Source organism: Thyridium curvatum (assembly GCF_004353045.1).
Source record: "Thyridium curvatum strain D216 chromosome Unknown NODE_52_length_296666_cov_86.205578, whole genome shotgun sequence".
In the NCBI taxonomy this organism is placed as follows: Eukaryota; Fungi; Ascomycota; class Sordariomycetes; order Thyridiales; family Thyridiaceae; genus Thyridium; species Thyridium curvatum.
The window spans coordinates 224,320-240,826 of NW_022156807.1; the positions used below are offsets into that span (position 1 = coordinate 224,320).

The 16,507-nt window shown below is 55.6% G+C and overlaps 5 protein-coding genes across 5 annotated transcripts; 4 read left to right on the forward strand and 1 right to left on the reverse strand.

Moving 5' to 3' along the window:
• Nucleotides 1-36: 36 nt before the first annotated feature.
• Nucleotides 37-970, forward strand: E0L32_008158 (uncharacterized protein; the record flags this gene model as incomplete). The annotated part of the gene is made up of 3 exons (XM_031142981.1): nt 37-199; nt 252-670; nt 728-970. The coding sequence occupies 3 exons, from the start codon at nt 37-39 to the stop codon at nt 968-970; spliced, it is 825 nt and encodes a 274-aa protein (XP_030992663.1).
• A 525-nt stretch (nt 971-1,495) lies between these two features.
• E0L32_008159 (uncharacterized protein) lies at nt 1,496-2,995 on the reverse strand (the record flags this gene model as incomplete). Its single annotated transcript, XM_031142982.1, has 1 exon — nt 1,496-2,995. One exon carries the CDS (start codon nt 2,993-2,995, stop codon nt 1,496-1,498), a length of 1,500 nt encoding a protein of 499 aa, XP_030992664.1.
• A 663-nt stretch (nt 2,996-3,658) lies between these two features.
• E0L32_008160 (uncharacterized protein) lies at nt 3,659-5,313 on the forward strand (the record flags this gene model as incomplete). The annotated part of the gene is made up of 3 exons (XM_031142983.1): nt 3,659-3,668; nt 3,838-5,182; nt 5,238-5,313. 3 exons carry the CDS (start codon nt 3,659-3,661, stop codon nt 5,311-5,313), a joined length of 1,431 nt encoding a protein of 476 aa, XP_030992665.1.
• A 3,142-nt stretch (nt 5,314-8,455) lies between these two features.
• E0L32_008161 (uncharacterized protein) lies at nt 8,456-13,642 on the forward strand (the record flags this gene model as incomplete). The annotated part of the gene is made up of 2 exons (XM_031142984.1): nt 8,456-8,523; nt 8,596-13,642. 2 exons carry the CDS (start codon nt 8,456-8,458, stop codon nt 13,640-13,642), a joined length of 5,115 nt encoding a protein of 1,704 aa, XP_030992666.1.
• An 816-nt stretch (nt 13,643-14,458) lies between these two features.
• E0L32_008162 (uncharacterized protein) lies at nt 14,459-15,777 on the forward strand (the record flags this gene model as incomplete). Its single annotated transcript, XM_031142985.1, has 3 exons — nt 14,459-14,537; nt 14,603-15,184; nt 15,248-15,777. The coding sequence occupies 3 exons, from the start codon at nt 14,459-14,461 to the stop codon at nt 15,775-15,777; spliced, it is 1,191 nt and encodes a 396-aa protein (XP_030992667.1).
• Nucleotides 15,778-16,507: the final 730 nt, after the last annotated feature.

Here is a 16,507-nt window from a genome sequence, read left to right on the forward strand (position 1 = left end):
AAGTTACAAGACTATTACACCCTCAGCTCTTCCAGCATGCGAACCTTTGATCCTCCTTCGCCACGTTACTACAAGGCGTCCCTGCGGACTCGCGGACAGGATTCCGACGCCATGAGGCGGATGCAGGCGATGTGGGATGGCATCTCCAACTGTCGACATTGGGGCGTAACCTATGGGGCGCACTCATGGGGTTATACAGGTGTGTGTCCATCTCCATCTCCCCTGTTTGCATGGAAGCTTATCCAGCCGAGTCCTTCGTACAATCTACTCGGAGGAGTCCAACGAGCTATGGCCTGTTGCTTTGGCCAAATTGGAGCGCTGGGTGACCCAATACTTTGTCCATGAGACGCGTCTGGCAGTGCCACGCTTTACCGACGGGTCGGTCAATGAGGAAATGGGTCGCCGCTTTGTCCTCGAAACCTTGCAGGATCCTCAATCAGAACCTCTACAAATTCCCGACATGTCCAAGGCCAGCCGCGCTGAGATCTTGGCTCTTGCCGACGTCTTTGATGCTTGGTATTACGATGTTGTTGGTGGCAATCAGGATGCTCGTAGATTCAATCCCAGGTTCTGGGACTTTCTCGTCATTGATGAAGCTGCACTCCGGTCCCTTGTCAAGCTCCCTGATGAGCTACCACCTACAGACCCAGCCCCTCGCGAAGAACGAAGGGTAAGTGCACTATATACAGGTCACTTCTAGATACTTATACTTATTATATCTGTGTAGGCACGGGATATATACTGGGACTTTGCATATGTCTGGCTGGTCGATCCACAGGCCGCGAGGCGTTATAAGGGCATTGACAACGATGAGAATTACGATGGCGTAATGAAGCTCAGCCCTGCGGACATACCGAGCTCTTGGTTCGAGAGGGTCGCAATGACGCTGCAAAGTGATAGTCACATATTTCTCCGCCAGGAGATTCCTACAGGGTCCGGGTCCCTCTGGTACCGTACTCAAGGCTTTTGAGACTCGACCCACGAGCCAGGTCTGGGAGTTTACGGAGTAGTCATAGAGAGTCCAACGAAGTACCTAGATCACCAGCGCCGTTGTAGTGGGTATTTTGCAAGCCACTGGTTCGCCCCATATCTTTGGCAATCTCCTTTAAATCAACAACACACAAAGTCTGTCTCCAATCAGAAGGCTTGCGCCGAGGACTCTGGCCTCGGTGAGCCTCCGTACTCTTGGCTGCTGGACCACTCAACTTCCTGTCGTTTTTGGCGCATCGATGCGGCGACCTACTTTGACGCGTTCCAGGCCCTGCTTCACATCGCAGGGTTATTCGGTCACTAAGACAGGCGGCGCTAGAAGCCGAAAATCAGACGGTTGGGGGAACTTGGAATTACATGCTTACCGCATCTCTGCTTAGCCCAAGAGTGCCTGACAAAGCCAAGCGGTCATGCTAGATCGGGGCAGAGACAGGTCCAAGACGGCGTTGTGGTCATGACCCCATCTCGATACGAAGCATGAAAGCAAATGGGTATCATTAGCTATTCAAGAACTAGATGCTGCATGACCAGCGACACCCTCTTCTACGTCACGGCCTTGTTCTTCCGCATGGCTGCTCTCATCCACCTCTTCTCTAACCACCAACGCTACCCTTTTCTTGTGCCGCACCATCGCACGGTGGGAGCGCCCCTTGAGGTGCTTTGCCCAGAGCTCCTCTGTGAGGGCAGTAACATTGCACACTTCGCATGTTTTCCTGCACGGAGTGCCCTTGTCGGTACTGGCCGTGACTGTGGACGAAAGGACTTGCGCAGCAGTCTCTGAGATGGAAGAGGGCATGGGCATCTCCTTGCCCTCTAGATATGCAGACGTTATATCGGCCGCAGTGCCCGCAACCTTGTGAGGCCATTGGCTCACGTCCGAGCTGTCCAGCAGGTAGAGGTGGTCCATGGCCCCTTCCTGCCGGAGCGGGGGGACTGTCTTCTTGGTGATCCACCGGATCTGATACTTGGCATAACGTCTAGTGGCAGTCTTGACGTCTTCAAGGCTTTGCTGTTTGACTTTCTCGAGACCGATAGGATCCATGTCCCGAGCGAGGCCTTCCAAGTACGGCTCGACCTGTTTGAATCCGATAGATTGCCAGATGCCCTTGGATCGGTCGACCTCCTCGCCCCGGCGCAGCCTTTGATTCAGGTAATCATGCATCTCCTTTGTCTCTTCGAGAAGACCAGTCTCGAGCATCTTATCAACGCGCCTGTCCAGGCGCCCATTCAGGATGTCTGGAGTAGAGTAAACCCAGAACAACAGAGTCTGCCAGGAACTCTGACGCTCTGCAGAAGCGGACTTTGCATCTTGTTCTCTTTGCTGCTCAGCGTAGATATCCGATGCGCGCTTCCCAGTGGTTAGGAAGATCTCGAGCGAGCGGCGTATTTTCCGCCTGTCATTGGGGTGCCATCTGTCCGCCATAACGGGGTCAACCTCTCTAAGCCTCGCGAGCATGGCATCGGTGGGCCCGTCCAATACGGGAAATGGAGACGTGATCCGACCATTTGACGTCAAAGTGTCGGCCCCCGGTGGCGCAGCTTCTGATGTTTCTTCCACCAGGCTCTGATTGAATAGCAACGCATTGACATAGTAATGGGTGCCGCCGACAACGATAGGAAGCTTGCCCCTCTGCCGGATCTCGGAAATCAACTTGCCGGCCTCCCGTTTGAAGACGCCGGCATCCCACGTCTCTTCTTCCAGGCCAATTTGATCGAAGAGGTGGTGCGGTATGCCGCGCTGTTCTCTTGCCGAGATCTTATTAGTGATGACGGGTAGACCTCTGTACATTTGCATGGCATCCGCGTTGACGATCTCTCCGTTGAACCGGCACGCCAACTCTACCGCGAGCTGAATAACAAGAACAAACAAAACCAATACGTCAGTCATCCCGGGTATCTTTTGCTCCGCTTCAAAGTGCCTAACACTTACATCGGATTTACCAGTCCCCGTGGTGCCCATGATGACCACCAAGGGCATGGGAGGTTTCGGACGTTGCGCCGCCATGCTTGAAACATAGCGTCTGGGTAGGCCGCCGAGGAAACGTCTCAAAGGGAACATGCGTTGGTGGCTTTCCGTGTTGACACTCTCAAACTGCAGAGCATCGCGTGGTGGTCGATCTGCCTGCAGACACTGTCGAGGTATGAGGTGGGTAGTCAGAATTAGCCCTGGTACCTTAGTTACATCCATAGCTGGGCGCAGGCGGTTTAGCCCTATCACCATCGCCCAGACGGGGAATTCCAGTGGCAGCTCCCCACCACCAGCGTTGCCCGAAGGAGATCGAAGCTTCTCCAGCTGCAGCCACCAGCCATCAAAACCCCACTAATTTGAATTGGGGGCAGGGTTCCGGACGGGTTGGGTGCCACATGCAGCCAATCCCAAATTCCCATGGCCCTGTGCCCAGCCAGCTCTGGAGCTCCAACGAAGGAGTGTCACGTGGCTGGTTACACTAAATTTGCGGCCACATCGACAGTTTGGCCATTTTGAAGCCAGATCTTGTCTCGGCGACCCTTTTCTACTCGATCGTGCATTGTGCCCTTTTCTCTCCTTTCCCACACCGTCCCCAACACCATTTCCTTCGACAACCCGGGCATTGACATCGCCCGTATTTCTCCCTTCTCTTCTCTTTGCATGACTGTTTAGGGTGTTTTACTCTTCACGTCGGACACAATGAGTAGCTGTAAGTAATGTCGCATGGCCCTCTCCCTCTCCCCCTTGGTATCACAGCAGAGCTCCTCCAGAGCTCCCAACCCCCTCGGCCTCCGAGTCAACACCCCTCGCGCGCAAGCCCAGCACGACGCGACAATCGAATCACGGAACGATGCGCTGACCTTCTCCTACCAATGCAGTACGATTCCTCGATCTGGTCAAGCCGTTCGTGCCGTTCCTCCCCGAGGTTCAGCAGCCGGAGACCAAGGTCCCCTTCAACCAGAAGTTGATGTGGACCGGTCTGACTCTCCTGGTCTTCTTGATCATGAGCCAGATGCCTCTGTACGGCATTGTCTCCTCGGACACGTCCGATCCCCTATATTGGCTGCGTATGATGATGGCGAGTAACCGTGGAACGCTGATGGAGCTCGGTATTACTCCCATCATCTCGTCTGGTATGGTCTTCCAGCTCCTGGCTGGCACCCACATGATCGACGTCAACCTCGACCTCAAGTCCGACCGCGAGCTCTACCAGAGCGCTCAGAAGCTCTTTGCTGTCATCCTGTCCATTGGCACCGCCACTGTCTACGTCTTCACTGGTCTCTACGGCCCCCCCTCCAGCCTGGGCGCTGGCATCGTCTGCCTGCTTATCCTTCAGCTCGTCGCTGCCGGCATGATTGTCATCCTGCTCGATGAGCTGCTGCAGAAGGGCTACGGCCTGGGCAGCGGTATCTCGCTGTTCATTGCCACCAACATCTGCGAGTCGATCATGTGGAAGGCCTTCTCTCCCACCAGCATCAACACTGGCCGTGGTCCCGAGTACGAGGGTGCCGTCATTGCCCTCTTCCACCTGCTCATGACCTGGCCCAACAAGCAGCGGGCTCTCCAGGAGGCTTTCTACCGACAGAACCTGCCCAACATCATGAACCTGCTGGCGACTCTGATTGTCTTCGCCGCTGTCATCTACCTGCAGGGCTTCCGCGTTGAGATCCCCGTCAAGTCGTCCCGCCAGCGTGGTGCCCGTGGCTCCTACCCTGTGCGCCTGTTCTACACCTCCAACATGCCCATTATGCTGCAGTCGGCCCTGTCCTCCAACATCTTCCTGATCTCTCAGATGCTCTACTCGCGCTTCTCCGAGAACCTTCTGGTCCGCCTCTTCGGTGTCTGGGAGGCCAAGGACGGTTCCGCCCAGCTGTCTGCCGTCTCTGGTCTGGTCTACTACATGTCTCCTCCCCTCAACTTCAAGGACGCCCTGCTCGACCCCATCCACACCGCTGTCTACATCGCCTACATGCTCACTGCGTGCGCCATCTTCTCCAAGACCTGGATCGAGGTTTCCGGCTCGAGCCCTCGCGATGTCGCCAAGCAGCTCAAGGACCAGGGTCTGGTCATGGCTGGCCACCGTGACCAGAGCATGTATAAGGAGCTGAAGCGCATCATCCCCACGGCTGCTGCCTTCGGCGGTGCCTGCATTGGTGCCCTCTCCGTCGCCAGCGACCTCATGGGCGCCCTTGGCTCCGGAACCGGTACTCTGCTTGCCGTCACGTAAGTCTAGACATCCATGTGTCTTGTCCATGTGTCAGTGCTAATTGTGATGCAGTATTATCTACGGATACTTCGAGATTGCTGCCAAGGAAGGCGATCTCGCCGGTATGAAGGGCATGATAATGGGCTAACCTTGCCAGACAAGGCAGCCCGATCATTCTTGAGACCGATATAATGAAATACTAGTGGCGCCTTTGTGAGGCTGTCATGTGTACTATCAACGTCGGGGTGTATAGGCTAGAGTCCAAAAGCGTGGTCAGTGGGTTCAATGCATCACGAGTTTTGCGTCTGCGGCATTGTAAAGACTCCTCATTTGCAGGGGTCAATGGATTTTTGTATGTCTAAAAAGTTTCAAAATGCATCAGTCATGACATCCTTTTCTGTCTGCTGCCCCACCTGCTCTGCTTGCTTGCTTGCTCGGACAGATGAACCAGACATGAGCAGGAGCTTGTCTCCGGGCAGTTGCACCGCCGTGAAATGTGCGTGGTGACAGAGCAACTCTCGTGCACGGATACATGGCTGCAGAAAGCCTAAAGACAGCAAGAGGCTGGGCGAGGCAAAGAGGGGATATTGGTCATCTGACGGGAAATCAAGAGAGAGCGATTGGCCGGCATGCGTGGGACTCCTGCATGTGCGTGCTTGCATGCTGCTGCTTGAGGCATTCCATAGACCGCCGGTCACTTGCAGGAGATCAAATAGAATTGACCCATTAATAAAGGATTGACTCTTTTCCGCGAGGTTGTCGTCGGGGCTTCTTGAGCGGTGAACATAAACACAGGGGCTGGCATGACTGAGGATACACCTGCGGCTCTGTGCGCCGGTTACGGAGCACTCCTTTCAATTATTGGACGAGACTGTATCTTTAATATACAAGTACTGGGGAGCTTGGTGCCGGGGAGAAGAGCTAGCCAGCCTCTGAGGATATGATTCGTCAATACCTCGATGTGATATCAGAAGCTTGTTGCTGATATTGAACCCCGCATCCATTGTCTCGTCTACCTACCTACATGCACGTGTGCGTAGGATCGTGGAGATATCTCTACGGGAGGTAGGAACGGGAACGGAGGCCGAAAATCACGATGAAACCCTTGCGAAGGGACCTTTGCCTGTAGGATTTGGGCAGTCGGATGACCCTTTTGGAAAGAGCATCAACGAGGTCTTGGGAGCCCCCTCTTGAAACCATTCAATCGACTAGGGTGCGGTAAGCTCAAAACTTCCAGCACAGCACAAGACAACCAGGTGCACCTGTTGCACAACATGACCGTTGCGCTCGTTTGTGCTACCGCGGACGCATGGGGAGTCACACAAATTTCATCCCGTTCGTTGTGACTATCAAGCTGTCTCGGTGCTGCACGCTCAGGAACACCTGTTCATTCGTCCGCTCAGAACGAACCATCTCTGTGCACATCCGCTTACTGGGCGCAAGTTCATGTCGCCACGGGCGGTGACAGTTCCCCGACACAACCGACTGCAAGGATGGGGTACAGACAGAGCGGGCTTAGCGCACAGCTTTTCCCCTCCTGAAAGTGTGGAGTGATGTTGCAGAAGGCTCCGGGGGACGAGAGGGACAAAACGGAAAGACGCCGTGCAGCTGTAGGAGCAGCACTGAGGCAGAGATAGGACACCGCCTTTGCTGGCCTGGCTACCAATACATGCAGTGTCTTTCCCTTCCCCGCTTCAGGACCCTCAGGGGAATGTTGGACGAGTCTTGGGGATAGATAGATCTCGTCGACAAGACTTCGACCCGGCTCTCTGGATCTACGTAAATCAAATGTTTCTCATCTGAGGCAATCTAGGCGAGAGAGCTCGCCGGGCCGGGGCTAGCTCATCTGATCAAATAGAGCAACTGGCTGACATCATCGAGACGCGCGCGGCGAACAATGAACGTTAATCTCTCTCCAGGTGGGGGTTCTCCATCGCATACCCACAGTTCTCTTGTGCAAGGACTGGACGGTTCGTACGTCGTACATCCGGCAGTATTGTACTTGTAGTTCCCTGGTCTAGGTATCTCGATGGGTCCCAACTTCGCATGCATAGACCCGTATATAGGTAAGGTAGGTTAAGCACAAAACATCCTGACGAGAAGGCCCTATCGCAGGCTGTTGATTTTCAACAAGTGCAAAGGCACACGATGGAGACCGCTGATCCATTGCAGACGCTCGTGCATCTGAGCTGCGGGAGGCATGCCGGGGACCCGTATCACCATGCATGCAGTCGCTCGCCTGTCACGTCGGTGTGCTCTATCTCCCCTTCTATTTGTTTCTGTGCCAGGCAAAAGAGTGACGACGGAGCACTTTGCCTAGCAGATATGCAAAAGGAAACGCAGAGATCACAAGCGAGAAATGGCTTGGCTCCTGTGATTGTCTGCAAGATTATACGGCATTTCTCGACGAGCCGGCTTGAGAGGCTGCCGGGGCCCAACGCGCCTACACAACCCTAACCCCGTCATTCTTTGGGGGTGTTGTTTGGTGTTTCCTTACCATTCTTGCAGTAACAAGGCCCCCCCGACCCAATGACTGGCCGTGTCTCACATGCGCCATGACGGATCCTGGATGGATGCCAACCGTCATCAGGTAAAGAAAAGAAGGCGCCAATGCGCGATTGCATTGGCCTACCTCTTGTCGTTCGTTCCAGTTTAAAATATTTTGGGGTAAAAGTATTGCATGTACATTAGCATCCGGTTCCCACCCTCCTGGAACTCCCCTCTTAAGCTATCTGTACTTATAGATACTTCGACCTTGGTTTATGTATCCGGGTTCTCCCACCCCCTCTCTCCTCTTCTGCACCATTGGGCCTCTCTTCTCGTCCTCACGCCACTGCCGACCGTGCTCTCTCCGGCATCGCTTGTCCGCCTAGAGAACACGATCATGGATGACCGTTGTTGAAGAAGTCGTTCTGCCGGCCTAATTCGCGGTGTGAACCTCGGAACGGAGCCCTGCTAGTCATTTCTGCTGGGTCCGCTCGCAGAGTTTTGGTGTCTTGGGAGCTCCGTATTGGCGTGCGAACTCGATCCACCATCCACTACGTGCAAGGGTATCTTTTGGCATCTCCAGTCGTGTCTGTCGCCATACTCTTTTTCCCCTTCGCTTTTCTTTCCTCCATCCCAGCTTTTGCTCCCTCGAGGATCCTCCCGGATACATAGGCCTCACCCCCCAGCTGTTTTTGTCCATCTCGACCATCGACGAACCCGACCAGAGAGCAGCTGTAGCGGATTTCCGGTGCAAGTCGCACTGCGTCTCGCCGAATCATCAGCCACTGCAACGTGGGGCAAAGATGGGCTTTGCGTCATGCTCCTGGCCAGTATGGCGCGTTGACGACTTTACACATTGCTTCCAGCAAGAGTGAGTCTCCTTTCTCTCCCAGCGCCGCGCGCAGCCGATTGGGTCTAACGATGCATCTTTGCGCGATCCTAGTTACTTGAGAGTTTTACTTCCCTTAATTGTAATATGTATCTCGGCGGTATATCTCGGCGTGCAGGGTGTACAGCGGGCCATCAAGGTGAAGGGCAAGAAACATGCGTACGAGCCGATCCCGCACGAGGGCCGGAGGAATTCTGCCCTGCTTCACACGCAGATCCCTCCCGACGAGCGGCCACTCGACAGTGATGACGAAGAAGTCTTGAGTATCCACGGCGGCCGGCTGGCCCTGGCCAAGACGACGAGCCGAGCGTCGATCGTCGAGGCCGATAGGCCTGCTTACCAGACGATATCAGTGCTCGCGGAGGAGCTGGGTATAGTCGGGCTGGTCGTCATCAGTGCCGTCAATCTGGCGACGGGCGCCTTTCCGAGGCACGGCCGGTTGGGGGCTGTCGTCAGTCTGGCGACATGGATTTATGTCCTCGTCCTCGCCACGTTGAGGTTGTTCGTCGGCCATACGCAATGGCGTGTCCCGCACCTCTGGAACCACACTGCGACAATCTACTTTTTCCAATGGCTGTTCAGCATGGCCATCTTCCGCTCCGAGCTCCTCCGGCCGACTTCCAGGACGGCCCAAATCTTGGTCATTGTGGAATTCTCGCTGACGACCATCCTGTTCTTCATGGCCATCACGCGGAGGAAGGGCAACAGGACGGTGCTGCTCGAGTGGGAAGAGGACATTCCTCCGTCGCGTGAGGACCTGGCTTCGGTATTTTCGCAGTTCACCTTCGGTTGGGTCGACAGCATCATGTGGGAGGGATACAAGGAGGCGCTCGAGATGAACAGGGTCTGGAATCTTTTGCCGCGCGATAAGGCCGCGACGGTCATTGCCAATTACCGACAAGTCGTCAAGACGTACTCCCTGGGACTGCACCTCATCATGTACTTCAAAGGGTCCCTCCTGGCGCAGACTCTGTGGGCCATCCTTTCGGGCATTTTCCAGTTCGCCCCGACCATGTTGCTCAAGGCCATCCTGGAATATGTCGAAGACCCTGATCAGGCACCTCGCAACGTTCTCTGGCTATACGTTATCTTGCTTCCAATCACGGATATCATCCGGTCGATTGGAGACAACCAGGCGCTCTGGATCGGCCGCAAAGTCTGTATCAATATTCGCGCCATCCTGGTCGGAGAGATCTATGCCAAGGCCCTTCGTCGCAAGGCGGCTGCTGGCAAGGACACCGTTCTTGGCCACACCCCTGAGAACTCGGCTGAGGCCAAGGGTCTTCTTGCTACTTTGAAGCGGAAGTTGCGCATGTTCAAGAAGTCTGACGATAAGAAGCAGACCGCTCAGGCTAACGGCGCTTCGCCTGCGGACGAGACGGCCAAGAGCTCGGACGAGCAGGCCAACATCGGCACCATCATTAACCTCATGTCCGTGGACAGCTTCAAGGTGTCCGAAGTGACAGCCTACCTTCACTTCCTTGTTGCATCAGCACCGACCCAACTCATCGTGTCGATTTACCTGCTCTACCGAGTCATGGGCTTGAGCGCCATTCCCGGCTTCATCGTTATGGCGTTGCTCCTGCCTGTCAATATCGGATTCGCCCGAGGTTTCAACTCGAGCCAGAAGAAGATTATGGCTGCAACTGACAAGCGCATCCACACTACGAACGAGATCTTGCAAAATATCAGGATCATCAAATACTTTGCATGGGAGCACCGCTTCAGCAACATTGTGGACGAGAGGCGCAAGGCGGAGCTCAAGGCTCTTCGCACGCGTTTCATGATCTGGGCGTCTGCTGTTGCCGTCTGGAACACCGTGCCCATTCTCATTACCTTCTTCTCGTTCCTGGTCTACACCCTCATCGAGAAGAAGCCTCTGTATCCGTCCGTCGCTTTCACGGCTATTTCTCTGTTCATGCTTCTCCGATACCCGCTTGACCAGCTCGGAGACATGATCGCCCACGTTCAGGAGTCCAAAGTCTCGATCGATCGCATTGAAGAGTTCCTGAGCGAGGAGGAGACTGATAAATTTGAGCAGCTCGGAGATGACAATATCGACGAGAATGGCGAGCGTGTCATTGGCTTCAGAGGCGCCGACTTTATTTGGGGTGCCAGAGATGCTGTCGCCGAAGATGGCTCGATGGCTTTCCGCCTGCTGGATATCGAAGTTGAATTCGAGATTGGGAAACTGAACGTCATCACTGGACCCACGGGCTCAGGCAAAACTTCCTTGCTCATGGCGCTGTTGGGTGAAATGACGCTGCTCAATGGCCGCGTTTTCCTTCCTGGAGGACGGAGTCGTGAGGATGTCCGTCCCGACCCCGAGACCGACCTTGCTGAGACTTGCGCCTACGTCGCCCAGCAAGCGTGGTTGGTCAATGGAACGATCAAGGAGAACATTCTCTTCTCGGCACCATTTGACGAACGACGGTATAGGAACGTCATTGTCGCTTGTGCACTTGAGCGCGATCTTGAGATTTTGGATAACGGCGACGAAACACTGGTCGGCGAGAAGGGCATCACGCTGTCTGGCGGTCAAAAGCAACGAATTTCCTTGGCTCGCGCTGTCTATTCCAACTCCTTGCACCTCCTTCTCGACGATTGCCTCAGCGCGGTGGACTCGCACACTGCTCAGTGGATCTTCAACAACTGCATCAGCGGCCCAATGATGCGCGGCAGGACATGCATTCTCGTTACCCACAACATCCCGCTCTGCGTGCCGCACGCACACCACGTGGTCATCATGAACAACGGCCGCATCGAGGCTCAGGGCCCAGCACAGGACGTCATCGCCACCGGCAAGCTCGGCGAAGAGATCCAGAGATCGCGCCCCGGGTCTGCTAGTGTATCGAGGATTCCGTCTCGCGTTCCATCGAGCGTTGGCGAAGACAGCGGCGAAACGTTGGTCGATAACAACGACGACAACCTGTCTAAGCCGAGAGCGGCCAAGAAGGAGAAGAAGAACAGCCTGCCGGAGGAGACCAAGGCCACCGGCGCTGTCAAGTGGCCAGTCATGAAGCTGTACCTGACCTGCATGGGATCCTGGTGGTTCTGGTTCATCGCCATTGCCGTGTTTTCCCTGCAACAGCTGAGTGGCGTTGCCTCGAATGTTTGGATCAAGGAGTGGGCCAACCAGTACACGACGGAGGAAGTGTCAAGAATTCAGTTCTCTGCAAACTCGCACAGCTACTCTTCGCCGTCCATCTCGACGACCTATTTCGCTTCCATCTCGACGTATGTCAAACAAACCAACTGGCTGGAGAGGAACTCTACCGTATTCGACTCGCCCACGGCTCTTCAGGCGGTCATGGAGCCTCAAGTCAATGTGCCTTACTACCTGCTCATCCTCGCGCTTATTGGGCTGGCGAGTGCGGCATTTGCTCTGGCCCGCGACTTGTGGATCTTCCTTGGCTCTCTGACGGCATCGTGGAAACTGCACAACCAGCTCATGACATCCGTTGCATTTGCTAAGTTCAAATTCTTCGACGTCACGCCACTGGGCCAGATGATGAACCGTTTCAGCAAAGATCTGGAGGCTGTCGACCAAGAAGTAGCTCCCATTGCCATCGGAGTTATGAGCTGCGCTCTGGGCATCGTGGTCACCGTGGTCCTGATTGCGGTTATCACGCCTGGCTTCCTGATTGCTGGTATTTTCATCACTGCTCTCTATGTCCTTGTTGGCAAGTTCTACCTCGCCGCTTCCCGCGACTTGAAGAGGCTCGAGTCTGTGCAGCGGAGCCCCTTGTTCCAGCAATTCGGCGAGACTCTGAGCGGCGTCACGACAATCCGCGCATATGGCGATGAGCGACGTTTCATTCGCGACAACCTCTCCCGGATCAACGCTCAGATTCGTCCTTTCATATACCTTTGGGCAGCTAACAGATGGCTCGCATTCCGGACGGATATCCTGGGTGATCTCGTGTCGTTCTTTTCTGGCGTCTTTGTCATCCTCAGCCTCGGCGTCATCGATGCCGGTTCTGCGGGTATGTCGCTCAGCTACGCCATCGGTTTTGCTGACAATATCCTCTGGCTGGTTCGTCTCTATGCCATGAACGAACAGAACATGAACTCGGTGGAGCGTATCAAGGAGTATCTGGATGTCGAGCAAGAGGCGGCGGCCGTCATCGAGGACAACCGGCCACCAGCCAACTGGCCGAGCCACGGATCTGTCGAGTTTATCAATTATACGACCAGGTACCGGGAGGACCTTGAGCCCGTTCTGAAGAACCTGAGCTTCAGGATCAACTCGAAAGAAAAAGTGGGTATTGTTGGCCGGACAGGTGCAGGCAAGAGTTCGCTGGCACTGGCAATCTTCCGCGCTCTCGAGGCCGAGGAAGGCAAGATCCTGATTGACGACATTGATATCGGCCTGATCGGGCTTCGGGACCTCCGCGAAGCCATCACTATCGTGCCCCAAGAACCGACTTTGTTCACCGGCACCATCCGGTCCAACCTGGACCCCTTCGAGATCTACACGGATGAGCAGATCTTTGCTGCTCTCCGCCGCGTGCAACTCATTGCGCCTCACGAGTCCACCACCCGGCCGACCACTCCCCTTATTCCATCGGCCGGCAACAGCATCCTCGGCCCGGAAGACTCACCTCGGCCGGCGGCCACGAACAAGAACGTCTTCCTCGACCTCTCGTCGCCGGTCAGCGAGTCCGGGTCGAACCTGTCGCAGGGCCAGCGGCAGCTGCTGTGCCTGGCGCGGGCCATGCTCAAGGAGCCGTCGGTGCTGGTCATGGACGAGGCGACGGCGTCGATCGACTACGCGACCGACTCCAAGATCCAGGAGACGATCCGGGAGCTGACGTCGACCATCATCACGATCGCGCACCGGCTGCAGACGATTGTCGACTACGACAAGGTGCTGGTGCTGGACAAGGGCGCCGTGGTCGAGTACGGGCACCCGTGGGAGCTGATGCGCAACAACAAGGACGGCTACTTCCGGTCCATGTGCGAGATGAGCGGCGACTACGACGTGCTGGCCAAGGCGGCGAGGAAGGCTTTCCGGGACAAGAACTTGATTGATGTCGATGATGATGAGGATGCTGGTGCTGGTGCTGAGGGAGGAGGTGCGGGCGCTGGTGCTGCGTGATGGCGGGCGCTCTCATGACCCCTGGGAGGGAGGCAAAGTTGTTGAATCTGTATCGATGGTACCACTGACGGGGTACCTTAGTCGGGCTGTTTTTTTTTTTTTTTTTTGTAAATATCATGGTGGCGTTGCACGGACACTATAGGCGTTATCATGCTGCATATGTTGCTGTTGGTAACTAGACATGATTGTTTTCTCTTCTGAAACTGGTGTTTCTATCTCTACTCAGTGATACTCGGTGATGGCTGGCAAGGCCATGCTTGCTAGGTTCATGTGTGTAAGTGGGTTCTCGAGGCTAAGGTTCTGTCTAACTATCGTAGGTACCTAGCCGACCCTCACAAAGTCAACTCCACACTCGCTTGACTAACAGAGATGACAATTTTGACAACTACCTGCCTCGGTACTTCGTAAGTAGAGAATTGCAAAAAGGAGGAAGGAAAAAGACCCAAAAAAGAAATCAACCTGGGGCAAACCGGCTTTGATCCGGTGACCTCCTGAACTCGAGGGACGTTACTCCTTCACTCAGACGCGACTCCCAACTGCGCCATTGCCCCTGATTGGTCGGATTCCCGCCGCCTTATTTTTGCTTATGCAGCGCTCACACACAGGCACAAGGGGTTCACATGCTCTCATTCTAAGATGTGCCCCTCCATCATAATAGTGATCTGAAACCCCGATAAGTAAAGACCATCGCCAACACATCAACCAAGTGACCATCACAACTTTGCGCCATAGCTACAAAGAAGCATATAAGGAAATCTTCTTAGGAGAACTTATTAGTCATCACTTTGCGCAAAGCAACAGAAGTTGAGGGCAAAGATGGAGGTGCAGAATCCCCGCCGGATACTGGCCGTCTCACTAGATGAGTCCGCAGACCATCTCAGCAAATTCATCAAGGGTGCGTTTTGATCTCATATCCTCACACAGGCTCCTCATCATACTGACCCCTCCGATCCTCCGCAGACCTCACCGGCACACTGCCCGAACCGTCGTCTGCGGCCCCGGTGCAAGAGACAGAAGATTCGTCGTCATCATCATCATCACAACCACCACCACCGTCAACGGATCCCGCTGCCGCCGAGGCGCCCGCGGACTCGGCGGCGGCGGCGGCGGCGGCGGCGGAACCCTCCCTGGCGGGGACCACGCACCACCTGCCGCTCAAGACGCCCTACTACACGGCCCGGGTGCCCGTGTGGCTGGACCTCGTCCCCGCGTCCTCGCCGGCGGACTGGGCGTCGGCCTTCCTGGCGCCCGAGGCGGCCGAGGTGCGGGCCGCGCTCGGCGGGCTCGTCGTGGTCGTGCACCTGGCGGCGGCGGAGGCGGCGGCGCGGTCGAGAGAGCTGCTGACGCACGCGGCGCGCCTGGTCGAGAAGGGGCTCGGGGGCTGGGGCTGGGACGGCGTAGGGCTGGCGGTCGTGGTCCTTGGTGGTGGTGGTGTGCAGGACGAGGTTGTGCTCGAGGAGTGGGAGGACTTGTGCGCCCGGGGTGGGCTGGAGATGGTGCGGGTTGGGGGCATGGACGATGGGGCGAGGAATGAGTTTGGAGGTGAGTTTTTTTTTTCTTCCTTTTTTTTTTTCGTTTCTTCCACTCGTGTGGTGTTTTACGAAGAGAAGAGGTTGCTGATGCAGGAGTGTGGCTATTCAGAGAAGACGGGCATACCGCGGGTGCTGGAGGCGCTGGAGGCGAACGACTGGTCTGCGGCGCCGAGTTTCTTCGGGGCAGGAGGGGAGTTTGATGACGATGACGACGAGGAGGAAGCGGACTTTGGCGAGTTTACGGGGTCGCTGGAGGACGACGACCTGGAAGACATGAACTTTGGGATCGGCAAGGACGACCTCGCCGAGCTGCGGAAGGCGATCTGGAACGCGGAGCAGCAAGAATCACACGCGAGCAAGCCAGCGGGGGCAGCTGCAGAGTCTACAGAAGAGGGCCAGGCAAAGGAGAAGGAGACGAAAGAGGCTGGTGGTGGCACGGGGCCTGACGAGGAAGGCGAGCAAGTTGGCGACGATGACCTGCAGAAGCTGGAGGGCATGATGCGTAAGCTGCAGGCAGTGCGGGACATGAGCGCGGGTCTGCCGGAGGATCAGAGGAGGAGGATGGCGGCGCGAGCCGTCGGGGAGGTGATGCGAGACCTCTGAGAGGGATTCTCTCCTGCTTCACGAGAGCAGTGGCATTGCACATTGTTACTGGTTTCGGCGTGCTGACGGATGCATGCATCATCTTAACCTACGATATATTTTACGACGGCTGAGGTTGATGTGCATTTGGGAGATTACATATCTGCACTTTTTTGTTGTTTGGAGCCTCGTTCTCCAGTCAGTACCTACGTAAACATTACATGCAGCAGTGACCGGGTCAGGCCAGGGCGTAGAGATGGGCCGAACTTGTCCGGATCGTCCATGCCAGCGAAACAGCCACAACCTCGCCGGGTTAGACATGCCTGTCATGGGTTACACTTTTGCTTTTTTTTTTTTTTTTTTTTTTTTTTTGCCTCAAGAAGAAAAGAGGCAGATCGACCGTTTGAAGTCAATCTCGTACAGGCAGGAGGCAGCAATAGCCTGAACATACCCTGTCCGGCCCGCCTGCATGGCGCATCGGAGAATCAGCCCTCTGTCTCTCTCTCTCCCCTGTCCTTAGCACCACACCTCGAGTACCTGGCTCTAGGTATTAATGCCCAGCCCGTGCTTGACAGGTCTACTCCGTAAAAGTCGTAAGAGGTGCAATTATATGGGCGAGGGTCGCGTCTCAATTCCGGGGTAGGATTGCCCTAAATAGCAGCAAATGCCGTGTCATGGTATTTCGTGGAGAACAGGCGTCGACCAGGCTGGTGTTTCATAAAGGAAGAGAGCCGGTTCTAGAAAAGTGGTC